The 15,472-nt window shown below is 37.2% G+C and overlaps 1 protein-coding gene across 6 annotated transcripts in view; it reads left to right on the top strand.

The window, feature by feature from the left end:
- The window catches only part of LOC112312318 (probable ATP-dependent RNA helicase DDX60), a 101,356-nt gene that overhangs the window by 29,842 nt on the left and 56,042 nt on the right, over window positions 1–15,472 (top strand). For 5 of the 6 annotated variants that reach the window (XM_053911599.2, XM_053911595.2, XM_053911596.2 and 2 more), the window contains 7 exons: window positions 4,019–4,160; window positions 5,082–5,237; window positions 7,137–7,242; window positions 7,712–7,827; window positions 10,149–10,309; window positions 14,415–14,673; window positions 14,759–14,878. In XM_053911599.2, the coding sequence (XP_053767574.1) occupies window positions 4,019–4,160; window positions 5,082–5,237; window positions 7,137–7,242; window positions 7,712–7,827; window positions 10,149–10,309; window positions 14,415–14,673; window positions 14,759–14,878 (1,060 nt within the window). The remainder of the gene's footprint in view (window positions 1–4,018; window positions 4,161–5,081; window positions 5,238–7,136; window positions 7,243–7,711; window positions 7,828–10,148; window positions 10,310–14,414; window positions 14,674–14,758; window positions 14,879–15,472) is intronic. The other variant, XM_045202602.3, reaches the window with a different exon arrangement.

Here is a 15,472-nt window from a genome sequence, read left to right as displayed (position 1 = left end):
TAAGGATGAATAGCAGTGGGTAATTTCAAGAATTAAGGTATAGCATTGACAAGTTTAGTGATTGAATGTGGGATATGTGGGAAAGGGAGAAGTCAAGTGACTCTAAATCTCTAGCTTGAGCATTTGGGGGGTGATGCCACTGTACAAAGGACACTTGCAGAGGACGATCATGAGTTCAGTTTTAGAAATATGGTATTTGAGGTGCTAATGAAATATCCAAGTGGAGAGATCAATTGATGTTAATTGATGTCATGTTGTAGATGAAATTATTTTGGGAGAGAGATATGAAGGGAGGGCTTAGGACAGAGACCTGAGATATTCCAGCATTAAATAGTTAAGGAAAGGTTGAAACAATGACAAAAGACACTGAGAAGAAGCTGCTTAGATGAATAGAAATGAGCCATGAGAATGGGTTGTTCTGAAGGTCAGTGAAACTGGGTCTTTTAAAGGTGGATGTGGATAATCATATTAAATGATGTATGGAATTATAGGAGATTGGGGGTTAAAAATGATACCTTGGGTTTAATAGCATAGGGCTCACTGTTGATCATAATTAAGGGGTATATGAATGGAGTGGTGGGAAGCACAATGTAATTAAAGTGAATTCAATAGTGAGTGGAAGGGATAAAATACAGGTGAAGAGTACTTTATATGTAAGATGTTGAGAATAAGTAAAGTGACATAAGATAAAGCTGGAAAGGAAAGTGGGTCAATTACAGTGCTTTTAAAATGGCAGCCCTGGCTGGTCTAACTCAGTGGATTGAGCACAGGCCTGCAAACCAAAGCATCACTGGTTCGATTCCCAGTCAGGGCACATGCCTGGGTTGCAGGCCATGTCCCCAGTAGGGGGTCCGTGAGAGGCAACCACACATTGATATTTCACTCCCCCTCCCTCCCCCACTCTCTACAAATAAATAAATAAAATCTTTTAAAAAAATAAAATGGCAATGATTGAGCATGCTTAAATGTTGATTATAAAAGTTAAGAGAGGATAAATGAAAATACAGGGAAATTAAGGTGAGCAGGGATGGGATCTAGGGGGTTACCTTAGATGGAGGTAGATTCCCTTCTGTGATTAGGATTGCATGGATTACAGGATATGAAAGGAATAGTTACCATTTATTCCACACCTGCTTTGTGTGGCCCTAGCTACCCTATTCAGACAACACATTCCTCTCATGTTTTCATTTTACAAGTGAAAACCTTGGGCTCAGAGGCGTTAAATGGACAGTCAGCACAGCTAATAAATGACTAAGCTGAGATCTAACCTCATCTCTGTTCAGCTTCCAAGTCTGTGCCCTTCTCACCATCTTCTGCTCTCTTGATGTGGGAAGCAGTTGATTATTCCGTGGGCAAGCACCCCTCTGCTCTTTCCCACTCTCTGTGCTTCATCTTGGTAATACTCTATAGCTGGATAAAGTCAGAGAGCCTCTAAAATTTTCACAATATGAGGCCTATTCTGAGGCCTCAGGAGAAACGCCTAAGCAAGCTGAAGGGAGAGGTTCGTGTTTACTCGAGTCTTGATGCTCAGAGACCACACAGGTGTTCTGGTATGAAGTGAATAAAATAAGGAACAATTGCTGTGCTGTTTTCACAGATTGCTATTTACTCAGTGGTATGGGAGAGGATTAGTAGGGTGGGACTTGGTGGGAGGCGGGTCTTACATAGCAGTGATTCTCAAAGTATGGTCCCCTGACCAACAGCATCAACATTATTTGGGAGTTGTTAGAATTGCAAAGTATTAGGCTTGACCCCAGATGACTTAAATCAATCTTAGGGGATGGTGCCTAGCAACCTGTGTTTTATGTAACAACCTTTCTAGATGAGGTTTATGCCGAAGTTTGAGAACCATTGCTCGACAGTTCCATGGAAATCTCTCTAGTGTTTTACAGTTATGCACTGCATAATGATGGAGATAGTTCTGAGAAGTGCATTATTAGGTGATTTCCTTGTTTTACTGACATCATAGAGTGCCCTTAATGAACGTAGACGGGGTAGCCTGCCACTGTAGTTGTCTGTGCTGTAGTTAGAGTGGCCAGCAAGTGGGGTAGGTTTGTTTACACTGGCGTCACCACAAACACGAGTCAACCCTGACACTTGGCTTTTCTTTCTGTAATACAGGTATCTGAGTTAGGCCTTGATTGCCTAGGCACCCATTTCAGAGAGGCATCCACTTCAGGAGGGCTATCTCTAATAAACACTTTGTCTGCCACGGAACAACACAAAAAGCTGGGGCGCCTTCCTCCCACACCCACCCCAGACTTCTTTGTTTTAGAGGTTTTGGTTGATTTCCCCAAATGACCATTTGCGCTACTTGTTTTTTTCTCTTCCCGTGCTTTAAATTTTTGCTCTTATGTGTTAAATTCACCATTATTGAGTGAGCCCACCAAAATCCTAGGCCTCCATGCTCAACCCCAATAAAAGCCAAACTCCAGGCCTATGCTCAGTCTCTCTCTATACCCAGGACCTGTGTTCCCCCACCCTCCATCCCACTTGGTACACTCTTGGGCCCATAAGTAATAAACTCTGTTTTTTTCCTTCAAAGTTTCCTAACTGTTGTCACTGAATGGTGTCTCACAATCATACTGTAATATGAACCACAAGGGTCAGGCCAGTTGCAACATCGTTTTGAAAGAAAGATGTCTGTGGGAAGCTTACTGGCCCACGTGAAGGCCCCAATCGCATTACTATCTATCGATTGGCTGAGATGCGCACAAAACAGTAATGCCCTGTGCTATGACATTACGTTGCAGCTTTAGGGCAGTTTACCACATACAGCTTACCATGTCACTAGGCAACAGGAATTTTTCAATTTCCTTATAATCCATGGGACCATGGTGGGTCATATAGGGGATCTGTTACTGATGTTATTGGGCCCTTGACTATATTTGTAGATAAAACTACACTCAGATAGGAGGTTCCTAGTTCTTTGATATTTATGACTTCGTGAACCTCTGGCAGCCTCCCTAACTCATCTAGTTAGAGCTAGGCTGTTTAATATAGGAGCCAGTAACCGCAGTTGTGTCCTTGGCACTTGAAATGGGGGTAGTCTGAATTGAGATGTGCTGTATGTTTAAGAGAAACCAGATTTCAAAAACTCAGCATGAAAAACATATAACATGTAAACTATTCTGTCAATATTTTTATATTGGTTACACATTGAATAAAACTATTTTGGATATGTTACTTTAGATTAAAATTGTCAGCTTTTTTTTTTTACTGTGATTTCAGAAAATTTAAAACAACATGTGCAGAGGGCCCATGTTACATTTTAATTGGATAATGCTGGGTTAAAGTTCCACATCACTATAGATCAACAAGTTGTTCACATTTGGAAAGTGTTTGTGTTTTATCATTAAGGGAGTATGGAATAGAGAAGCCTCAGTTTCCCCCCTTGGAACTTAACTCCCCAAACACTATCATTGACTGAGGGGGTGACTAGGCTTTCCTGTGCTGAGGATGCTTCCTCCTGTGTACATCACTCCGAGCTAAGTGGGTTCAGTGAAGATACTCTCCCTGTGTTAGGTGGGAGCATAGCCTCATATCACAAACCTGGTAGGTGCGCCGTCAGTGTAGACAGATGAGAATCTTTGAGTTTGAGAGATTCAGCATCTTCTAGATCCCTGAACAATCAAATACTCTTTATTTTTTTGCTTTTTTGACCTGAAAGTAAAAATTTAAAACATTAAATCCTAAGTAAAGAACACAGGCACATTTGAAATCTTGGGGCTGTATCTATGGATTACAGTGTAAGAAAAAATGGTATTAAGACTCAAATATGGATTTCTCTGCTTCACAATAAAGAACTACACTGGATTCATTTTTTTTGGTCAGTTGAATTTTATGTTTTAATTTTTTAAGGTATAAAGTTCATACACACAGAATGAAAGGGCTTACATGAGGAACTGGAAAGAGCCTGACCAGTTTACCTGGTAGTTGGATTACAGAAATTTTTGAAGTCATAGCTTATTGCTAATATAGAAATTGTCGATAACTTGGTTTTATTTCCAATTTTCAGAAAAAGTGGTGTGAACATTTTCTCCTAAGTAATATAGACACCTTCGAATTTTGGAATCTGAATTTAATTCACCTTTGTGACTTAAGTGATGAGCTTTTGTTGAAGAATATTGCTTTTTACTATGAAAATGAAAATGTTCAAGGTACTGCTTTTGTGTATTACAGTAATTATACTTTCATCCAGAAATAAACAGTGTAAAGAATTTAAAACTTCAAAATCATTTTCCTGTATCTCCAATATATTAATATAGCATAGCAATTATTCTCTTTTCACTTGTTGTTTACACAGGTGAATGTTTTGTTTATTTGCAGTTAGAGTATTATATTTTTAAACTTCTCTTAATATTACTCCACACATATTTTTGAAAAAATATTGGTAATTTAACAGTTTAATTTTTAATTTAATTATATGCATAACATTTCCCATAATATTTACTCTAATTAATGTAATCATCCTACTACTATTAGATAGGGAATTTTTAAAAAAGTTAAAGCTCATTTATTCATTTATCATATGTGATTTGTTTTTCTTTGAGTTCTTTTCTTAGAATAACTTTTCTGTTGTTTCTTAAAGTAAAAAAATAAAACTCATTTTAAGAGAACTACAACTGATCGAGCATTATTTAATCTTTGACCCCTAGATTTGGGTCTTTCATATTGCAAGCATTGAAATGAATTGGCTACATAGAAGTTTAACAACCCTCTATAAATTTTCTCATTTATGAAAAATCATAGTTTTGATTCAGTTTTATTGGCTGTGAAGTTTTGTGTAGCATCACATTTTTATTACCTTAAATGATAGTTAGGTACTCGCCATCTGTTATTGTTAGCTAAGATATAATTTTCATACTTAGTTATAAGGAAATGATAAAATTTTAGATGTACAATCTCAGAGTCAGTGCTAGGTGCCATTTTCATGTAGGTGCAGTGTAGAACTTGCTGAAAATTTTACTTGTTTTCAAGTATTTCAGAACTCTATGAACTTAGTGAAAATGTGTTTCTGTGCATATGTGTTTCTATGTGTGAATGACTTTTAATATTTAGTATTTTTAATTATTACATAGGCCTACATTTGAGTTTGGGAAATGTCATTATGAAGGATTATAAATATCTCTGGAATGCTGTATCAAAGCTGGTCAGAAAGTTTGATGTTGGACAGCCATTTCCTCTGAGAACAACAAAACTTAATTTTCTTCAAAAGAATCCATTACCAATCAAAGGTAATAAACCTCTAAATTAATCTGAAATAAAGACATTATTTCTCTGAAAATGTTTTGAAAGTACCACTAGCTGAATGCTGCAACTATAAATGATTTTCTGGCACTATGCAATTTAACAATAAATTACCTTTGTTTTCATATCATCTGGGTAATATGCTATGACTATAGTTTTGAAGTATTATGTTTTTCTCCTAAGTAATGTTGGGTTTTTTTTTAAAGTCAGATATATGTGACTTCCATTTTCAAAAATTTGGCACTATGATAGAGTAAGTGATAATCTTCTGTGGGAAATGAATGGCTGGATAAGGGATACTAAACATCTTTTTATGTAATTATAGCTAAGCTCAAAACAACAGAAGGAAAATCCCAGGGGCCAAAAGTAAAGAAAGAGCCTGCTCTCTATGTAATACCGAGTAAATCACTTGGAGTTTCTGGTTATTGATCCGCCCTTCCAAGAAATTGGGGCTCCAGACTCTATTAGCAGGGCCAAGACGACTCTAAGCCAGAAATGAACTTTGAGTGGTTAAAGGAATCTGGCAAATTCCCTGTAAAGGAACACAACTTAAACCCTGGTTTTATAGGATTTTCTGCCAAATATTAGGGCAAATGCAAATTTATAAAACAACAAAGGAAATAGACCCTACAAGAAACAATAAGCTAAAGAATTAGAACTCTTAAGTACTTCAGATTTTTAATTGTCAAATGTAAAATATACTATATATATGGTTAAAAATAAAGAAGTATCCTTGGCTGGTGTGGCTCAGTAGATTGAACGCCAGCCTGCGAACCAAAGGGTTGCTGGTTCAATTCCCAATCAGGGCACATGCCTGGGTTGCAGGCCAGGTCCCCAGTAGGGGGTGCATGAGAGGCAACCATACATTGATGTTTCTCTCCCTCCCTTCCCCCCATCTAAAAAAATAAATAAATAAAATCTTAAAAAAAATAAAGAAGTAAAATATGAGATTTGAAACAGAAGATAACAAAATATTATAAAACACCATTTTTATTTTAAAATAACCAAATTTGTAGACATGACCGTATTGTCAACAGAAGAAGTGTTTCTACCTGATGAGTTTCAGGAAGACGAAAATGATCCCAGAAGGAATATGAGAAGAAAAGCTAATAGGATTTTGGGGTGTATTGATATAAGGATATTTCTCATGATATGGAGAAAGAATATACAATACATACATTCTCCTTCCTTCTGTCAGGATGAGTTCCACCAGACAGAAACTTGAGTGCAAGTAGTTTATGATCCCAGGAAGATCAAATAAGGTAGTGGTAAGATTAGATAAGGAAGAGAAGAAAATGAACGCAGGACATTTTAGTGAGTAGATTTCCACTGTGGGCAACTACAGGTCCCTTTTACTGGGAATCTCCGCCTCTTGCTGAGGGCTATCTCTTGAGCATTAAATTCTGAATACTGTTCCATATGGGCTGTGAGATAAAAAGTGCTCAGGCAGAGAGTTGGAGAGCTTGTAAGAGGAAGGTACTGGGCAAAGACAGAAACAGTGAACACCGAGTGGGTAACAGGCAGAGAGCAATGTCAGGTTACTTAGAATTATGAACCAGATACTAAATAAAGCTTTTATCAGCCAAGCATCATGTATACGATATTTTTGTGATATGTATGCTATCTACCTGCCTACCTACCTATCTGCCTACCTACTTAAATGATGTCTATTTTTTATACTCTACTTGTGCCAAAATGTTTTAATGTGGGAAATAGTTTTATGGGAAGGGCTTTGATAAATACAAATAAGATCAATGAAAATTTGATAAATACAAATAAGATCAATGAAAAATGTTTTTAAATGTAAAGTTTTAGAAAATAATGTGTAAGAGCCCTGTATGAAAATTTCACGTTTGACCTTGTATTAAAATTTTATTCATTTACAGATACCTCCAAGGAAAAGATGCCCAATTTGGGTTTTATTCCAATGTCATCTGAGGTGATTGATAAATTTGCTGGAGACATTTTGAAAGATTTGCCTTTCCTAAAGAGGTATAGGCCCAAAAGTAGCTATATTTATACTTGTGTGGAATGGGGAATTAATCATTAAGGATTCTTTGAAATGTAACAGATTAGAATATATTAGATTTAATACATGTTTGTAACACATAATGAGCTTAATATCAAATTTCCTTAATATCAATGTCCTTTGATCAATACTAGGTGTAAATTAACATGGTTCTAATCTCAGAGTAAAATCACCCTAGCTGCATGTTTTTAATTAATGAATTAATGAATGGATATTTGTGGATGTCAATGGGACTGTTAAAAACATGGAGTGGATTCTGGGTTATGAAGCTCCTAATAAACTGTTCTTGGGATTCAACCATTTACATCATATCACAGAGAGAGGAAAGGGGGCTATGATTTTTAAAAATATTACTGCAGAGTGTAATCTGTGTCACATTATATTTGAAAGCATGCACTTTAAAATATGGACATATTTCCTTTTCTCTCCTAGGGATGACCCTCGCGTAACCTCGCTGGCTAAACATAAGGAATTTGATGAGCTCGTGCACTGGCATTCGCACAGGCCCCTCAGCGATGACTATGACCGGACCAAGTGCCAGTTTGATGGTGAGCCCTGTGACTGGTGAAATAAGTCAAAATCAGTTTCGCTCTCTGCCTCTTATCTCATGATGAAGTATTAGCGTATTATGTGCCACAAATTCTGATTCTGGAGTAAGACTAGTCCAGAAGATATTTAGATGAATGTCAGTAAAGATAGTGATGAAAAGTCCCATCTTGTTCCCTGACAGTCATAGTACATACGTATGCAGGAGTCTTAGGAGGAAGTACACACACTCTGCATTTGTCCCCACGAAAGTTAGAAGCTGTCTTAAGCAGACACGGTTTATAGTTGAAGAAATCCGTGTATTCCTTGAGGTCAAAAAAATATGGAGGTCATAGTCTTTGAAGCAATTACAGCTGCTTTCATACCACCCAGGCGAGTGCGTGTAACTAGCGCCAGCATTTTATCTGCCTGCAAGCTCAGGATGGTAGGAACTGCAAAAGGAGACCCATGGAACTACTCACCATAGAGCAACAGAGATTGAATTAAGGATCTGGTGTTCTTGGTTCATTCCTTGTTTCATCTCACCTTTGTCTACCCTTGTGTTCACGCCTACCCTCTTTCAAGTTGACAAAACTTCCTTTCAGAAGAATCTAGGAGTGTGCATAGTAAGCCTACTTGTATGAAATACTTATCAGGCTGCTTATATAAACAGCTACCAAATTCTTGCAAGATGTGAGGGGATATTTTAGATTAATCATTAACATCCTTCAAAGTGGGTTGATTTGATAAACGTCGATAGACATAGAAACATTAACTTGCTTAGTTATTCCCTTTAAGTGAATATTATAGTTTTCCTTGGGTAAAAGAGTAAGTCACATCTTGATTGTTAAGATTTCCTATTGTTGGATTTTGCCATGCTGCAAATTTTTCTCAACTGCCAGGTTGTTGATTCTAGGGCTGTGGTCTGGAGTAATGATTTTTCTATCAAGTGATGCAAGAAGCCAGAATTTCCCAAATGGATACCTTCTTGACTTTACCTCTACCTTCCTTTTCCTAACTTTATTCACAGGGCACATGACAGAGGTAATACCCAGAATCTGTAATTCCTCATAGCATCCTGATATTTGTTTTGAGAGGTAAACAGTGAAAGACTGCTTTGTCACTTATATCCTTTAAATAAAGTAAGGAATTATTCTATAGACAAGAGAGTCTGAGTTAAATATTTCCTCTTTAATGAAGGTGAACAGTAAATCACTATTTTAAACTAGAAAGAAAAGTGCATGTTTGGGTGGGATGACGTGAATAATTAGTAAGAATACTATTGAAAAAATTTGGTTGTGTTACAGAACAGACTGGGGGCAGGGTGAACGATATACTATTACCAAAAGGACCCCTCTTTCTCTTTGGGGGTCCCCCCCCCCACCTACTGGGTTCACATTGCCTGCTGCCAGGGAGAGACCTCTCTCAATGACAGAGATTGGTGAAAAGGAAAGGAATTATTTATTTAAAAGCTATACAGACTTAGAGTAGTGACTTAATGTCTTCATTAAAATACTAAAGTCCTTTAGACTCACACTCACACTCACAGACGCACACAGTCCTTCCTTCTCCTTCTGCCCAGTCTGGGGTACCATATCTCAGGAAAAGAAGTCTGTGATTCAGGCTCCTGGAACCATCAGCTGTGTCATCACCATGAGGTCCCCACTTTGCCAAAGCTGCATGGTTCTCTCCCCTGTCAAAGCCATGGGGTCCCCACTCTGCCAAAGCTGCCTGGTTCTCCCCTCCTAGTCTGCCAAAGCTGCGTGGTCCTCTCCCTCTTCTCCAGGGTATGGCTGCCGTGCCTGGGTTTAAATCCCAGCGCATCTTCCTCTGCAGCCCCATTTCCAACTCCTCCTACAATCAGTTACACCTGCCAGCATTCCCTATTCTTCCAGCTTTACTGGGCTGCCATAGTAAGTCTGGGCAGGTGTGACCCCATGGCACAGAGCCAATCTTCTCCAAGCTCTCATGCAGGCGCTGTAACCAGGGGGAGTTGCCTTCCAGTTACGTCCTGGGTGGAAGGCACTTCCATCCCCCTGGCTCAAAGCAAAGCTACAGCTATTTAACATATCTATGAAACCAGTTAAAGGTTATAGATATGTTAAATGACCATGCCAGAGGTTAGCTGCACAGCTGTTGCTGTACAAAACAGCTCTGAATGGCCCTGCTCCATGTGTCCCTTCCCCCAGCTCAGGCTTGTGGGGGTGAGGACATCCTATATATATTTTTCTAATATTTCCTGGACACCTTGAGTTCTGGACCCCATTACAAATCCCTATTTGGGGCCCCCTTCTTGACTGCACCCTGTTACAGTTGTGCTACATTTAAGTCTTTTCTTTCTCAGAAAAATCTAGAGATCCTTATGTTCTTAGAAGTGTGCAAAAGTATCATGTTTTTCAACGATTTTATGGAAGTTCATTAGAATCGATCACTTCCAGAATCATTGTAACTCAAAATATCAAGCCAAAGAAGAATTTCAGTGAACCCAAGGGCAAAAAGGCAAATGTAAGTTCTATAAATTCTATCATAATGTTTTACTCTTTTTGTCTCTTCTTAAGCTGATTTTTGTTCAGTCTCTGGTAGTTTCTTTCATATATATATGTATGTATATATATACATATATATATACATATATACACATATACATATATACATATATATATCCTATTTTATTTACTTGCTAAGATACTCTGAACTGCATATCTATGCATATTAAATATACATCTTTTTTAAAGTGAGACATTGACTGAGGGCTTGGTTTTAGAAATGTTGAAGTAATGGGAAATGTATAGCTCTTTGGGAGTTCTGGTTCAACATGGCAACATATAAGAGATTCCTGAACTCATCTCCTCCCATGGACACAGTGAATTTACAGCTGTCTTAATTACTCCCTTTAAAATTCCCTTAGAAGGAAATCTAGAAACTAGCTGAGTGACTCCTACACATTTGGTGAATGAGAAAAACACCCAACAAAACAGAAAGAGACTGGGACATACTCTTACAGTAAACCTCACCTCTGACACAGTGACGTACAGGGTGGAGCAAAAGTAGGTTTACAGTTGTTTGTATGGAAAATAATACAATAATCAATAAATAATAATACAAGAATAAACTCTGTGTTTCACATTCATAACTGTAAACATACTTTTGTTCCACCCTATAAAATATGAAGGAACTCACAATTCTCATCTCTCCCTCAGGAGGGGGTTTGGACCCAACATCTAGTACCCCAACTTCTAATGGGCCCCCCCAAACATCTACTCTGAATGCCAATGGGGCTTGTTCCCATGGGACCCACCAGACTATAGCAAACAAAGACGTGATTCTTAACAGGCTTGCACTGTACTGGCCTATAGCTACCCCCAGGGCTCAGCCAGAGGCTACAGACTACAACAGCTATCTCCCACTCTTTCCCTGAAAGAGGCTAATTTTCATACTTTAAAAGCAGCTGCCTTAGGGTCAGTCTTCTCATCTCTTTATTCTCCCTCTGGCCTGCTCCAGGTGAACAATGTAATAATGTAAATAAATGTAAGATGTTTTGCATAACCCAAATGGTAACCACAAAGCTAAAACCTATAACCCATAGACAAAAGATGAAAAGAAAGAAATCTAATTATACCACTATGGAAAATTATTAAATCACAAAGGAAGAGACAAAGAGAAGAAAGGAACAAAGGAATTATGGAACCAGCCAGGAAAAAAATGGTAATTGTAAGTCAGTACCTGTCAATAATTATTTTAAAGGCAAATGGACTAAATTATGCATTCGAAAGACATAGACTGGCTGAATGAATAACAGCAAAAGACCCAACTACATGCTGCCTACAAGATACTCACTTTTGCTTTAAGGGCACACAGACTGAAAGTAAAGGATGGAAAAAGATATCCCATGCAAATGGAAACCAAAAGAAAGTAGGAGTAGCTATACTTACACTAGAGAAATAGACTTAAACACTTTAATACGAGAGAAAGAAGGTCATTATATAATAATAAAGGTGAGAAGTAAAGATAAGAACCTGAAAGCTTTTTCTTTTAAGATCAGGAATAAGACAAGAAAGCCCACTCTTGCCACTTTTATTCAAAATAGTACTGAAGTCCCAGCTAGAGCAATTAGGCAAGAAAAAGAAATAAAAGGCATCCCAACTGAAAAGAAAGCTAAAACTGTCTCTCTTTGCAGATGACACAATAGCATATGTAAAAAAACCCCAAAAGCAAAATACAAAAACCCTGAAGACTCCACCAAAAGACTTTTAGAATCAATAAGTAAATTCAGTAAAGTTGCAGGTGCAAGTCAATGTACTGAAGTCTGTTCCATTTTTGCACATTAATAATGAATTATCAGAAAGAGAAATTAAGAAAACAGTCTAGTTTACAATTATGTGAAAAATAATAAAATATTGAGAAATAAATTTAACCAAGAAGGTGGAAGACCTGTATACTGAAAACTATATGACATTGATGAAAGAAACTAAAGAAGAAACAAAGAAATGGAAAGACATTCCATGCTTATGGGTGGAAAGAATTAGTATTGTTAAAATGTCCTTATTACCTGAAACAATCTATAGAGTCAATGCAAGCACTATCAAGATTCCAATGGCATTTTTCACAGAAATAGAACAAACAATTCTTATATGTAAAATCTAAAAAAAAGTGAAAGTTCTAGAAACAGATAGTACATAAGTTACCAGGAGCTGGGAATTGGAGGTAACAGGGAGATTGGTAAAAAGTACAAACGTTCAATTCTAAGAGGAATGATGTCTGAGGAGCTAGTGTAAAACATGATTACTATAGTTGATAACATTGTATTGCATCATTGAAATTTGCTGAGAATAGCTGTTAAATGTTCTCACCAAAAATAAATAAATAAATAAATAAATAAATAAAGTGATGGATGGGTTAATTGACTCAATGTGGGAGTCAATTCTTGAATTCTTTGGAATTCTTCCAAAATTCATAGGTATATCAAATCACCATGATGTACACTTTAAATGTTTTACAATTTTGTCAAGTATACCTCAATAAAGCTTAAATTAAAAAAAGGAAGTCCAAGAAGAAATGAGGACATTTGTTCTAATAGTAAAAAAGCTCCTTCCCCAAGCCCAGCTAAGTGGTCATTGATTTTCTCTTTGCCATGGTGACCTTTTTCATAGCCAATTTTATTATTAATGAGACCATCCAATTACAGATTTTTCTCTTTCACTTAGGGCTACCAAGATCCTGCTGCTGTGGTTTCTCCTCCTTCTCCTTCTTCTTCCTCTTCCTCCTCTTCCCCTTCTCCTCTTCCCCCCTCCTCCTTCTTCCTCCTCCTCTTCCTCCTCTATCCCCTCTTCCCCCACTTCCTCCTCACCCTTCTCTTCTTCCCCTTCCCTCCTCCTCCTCCTTCTCCTCTGCCTTCTTGACATTATAAAATGTCAACTTTGCAAAAATCCTCACTATGTAGTACAGGTTACAAAGACTGAAAAAAGTTCATGCTTTTTTCTTCTTCATTGTTAGAAATTAAATAATCTCATGGGAATTAAACACCCGTAGCACTATGTAAGCGTGGTCTTCTAGCAGCAGTTTAATGAATGTGCATATTCAAGATAGAAACATTTTCCATGGCAAAGAGCCAAGGGTTATCCTTGTCTTATTGAGACAGAACTAGGCTGAGTTAACCCAAGGCAGTACATTTGGAAGATTAAAATATTAGGAAACCTCAATATTTATTGATTAGAATTAAACACTGAGAAAGTGATGGCAACTAAAATGGACTTCATTATAGGCAAAGTTTACATATGAATTTCATAACTAGCCAGAATAGTGGAAGGTTTGTCAGAATTTCCCTGTGAATATAATTTTCTAACTTGCCTTTTTATATTAATAAACCAAAGTGGGAAAAGTGGCCCCATGTTGTCTTTTAAGTCAATTAGAAATGCATATCTAGATAGAGCAAATCATTTGTATTTATATTGTTTCTTATATGCACTCCTTTCCTTTCTTTCTATTTCTTCATTCCCTCATCGAACATTATGAAGCAAATATTTTGACTTGGGACATACAACAAATTTCACACATTACTGTTTCAAGGAAATTTATCCAGAGAGGAAGTATGACAAATAAAATCATAGATCCAATACATGTGATGAGAGCTTTGATAGTGCTTTGATGCCCAGGAAGAGGAGGAACACATGACCTAGTCTTAGAGTTAGGAAAGGCTTCCTATAAGAAATACCCTGAAGGACATGTCAAGGACAGAGAGGTGACCATGGAGGAATGGAGGAGGGAACCAATTAGAGACAACAGCAGGAACCAGTGCGTGGAGACATGAAAAATATTGGCCCGGTGTTTCTGATTTGTTATATTTACTCTTTGATTTATAATCTATACCACCCAGAAACCTAAAAAATTATCTCCATGGAGTCTTTATATTCATTAAATTAAACTGTCATAAGTTTTCATTTTAAAGAGGCTTTAATTTTCAGAAACAGACAGAAACTAAAATTTTGCCTATTCAGGAATGGGGTGATGGTCAAAATAATCTACATACACTTAAATATATTGTCTCATTCATGAAATATCATCTTGGAGTGTTTCCATCTTGATTCATGATGTTTCTTTCCTTTGGGGGCAGGAGACAAAGGCTGAAATAATTACTAGAGAGAATAAGAAGAGGTTATTTGCCAAGGAAGAACAAAAAGAAGAGGAAAAATGGAATGCTTTGTCATTTTCCATTGAGGAAAAAATGAAAGAGAATTTAAACTATGGAATACGGAACCTGGAAGATTTTTTGAAATCATGTAAAAGTAACTCAGTGAAATATCGAGTTGAAGTGGCTGGGTTAACTGCCTGCTTGAAAGCATGGAAAGAACATTGTAGAAGCCAAGGAACAGGTATATGATATAAATATATAAATATAAATATATATCTCTATATGTATTTAATCCCCACCTGAGAATGTGTTTATTGATTTTAGAGATAGAGGAAGGGAGGAAGAGAGAGAGAGACAGACAGAAACAGACATTGATGTGAGAGAGAAACATGGATTGGTAGCCTCCCGTGCATGCCTCAACTGGGAATCGAACCTGCAACCTTTTGGTGTGTGGAACAATGCTCCAACCAACTGGGCAACCTGGCCAGGGATGCAGTTTTTATTTTGATGAATCAGAGAATTAATAAAAAAAATGATGATGATAGCTGTCACTTATTAACTGGACATTTGTATTATAAGCCTTAGACACATTATCTGATTTTATTCTTACAAAATTCCACTAAGTATTCTTACCTTTATTGTATCAATGAGCAATGAAATCTCAGAGTGGATCCCAGTAGCAAATATTCAGCACATTCACAAGTAAATTCAAATCAAATCACAATCAAAGAGAGGTTTGAGAAATACTGCTTGCAAATTTGTGGGAATGGTTAAGGGAACCAACAAAGATGGGGAAGCACCCAGGGAGAATCTGTCATTCATCGTTGAGATCTGAAATATAAATATGTTCTTTCTGGGTAAAACTGGGATCATGTTTGTTAGTATGTTGAGTTCTTCCAAAAGTTGCTGTGGTTCTTTGTACTCTACAATTGCTACAGGAGATAGAAGAAAAGAAAAGGCAAGAAGAAGAAGATAAAGGAGACATATAAATTGATAGCAGGTGAAGTGATTATGTGCTTTCCCTCCAAAATGACAATTCT

This window comes from Desmodus rotundus, chromosome 9 (genome assembly GCF_022682495.2).
Source record: "Desmodus rotundus isolate HL8 chromosome 9, HLdesRot8A.1, whole genome shotgun sequence".
Classification (NCBI taxonomy): Eukaryota; Metazoa; Chordata; class Mammalia; order Chiroptera; family Phyllostomidae; genus Desmodus; species Desmodus rotundus.
Note: the sequence above shows the minus strand (reverse complement) of the source record. Positions and strands in the feature narration are given on the sequence as shown.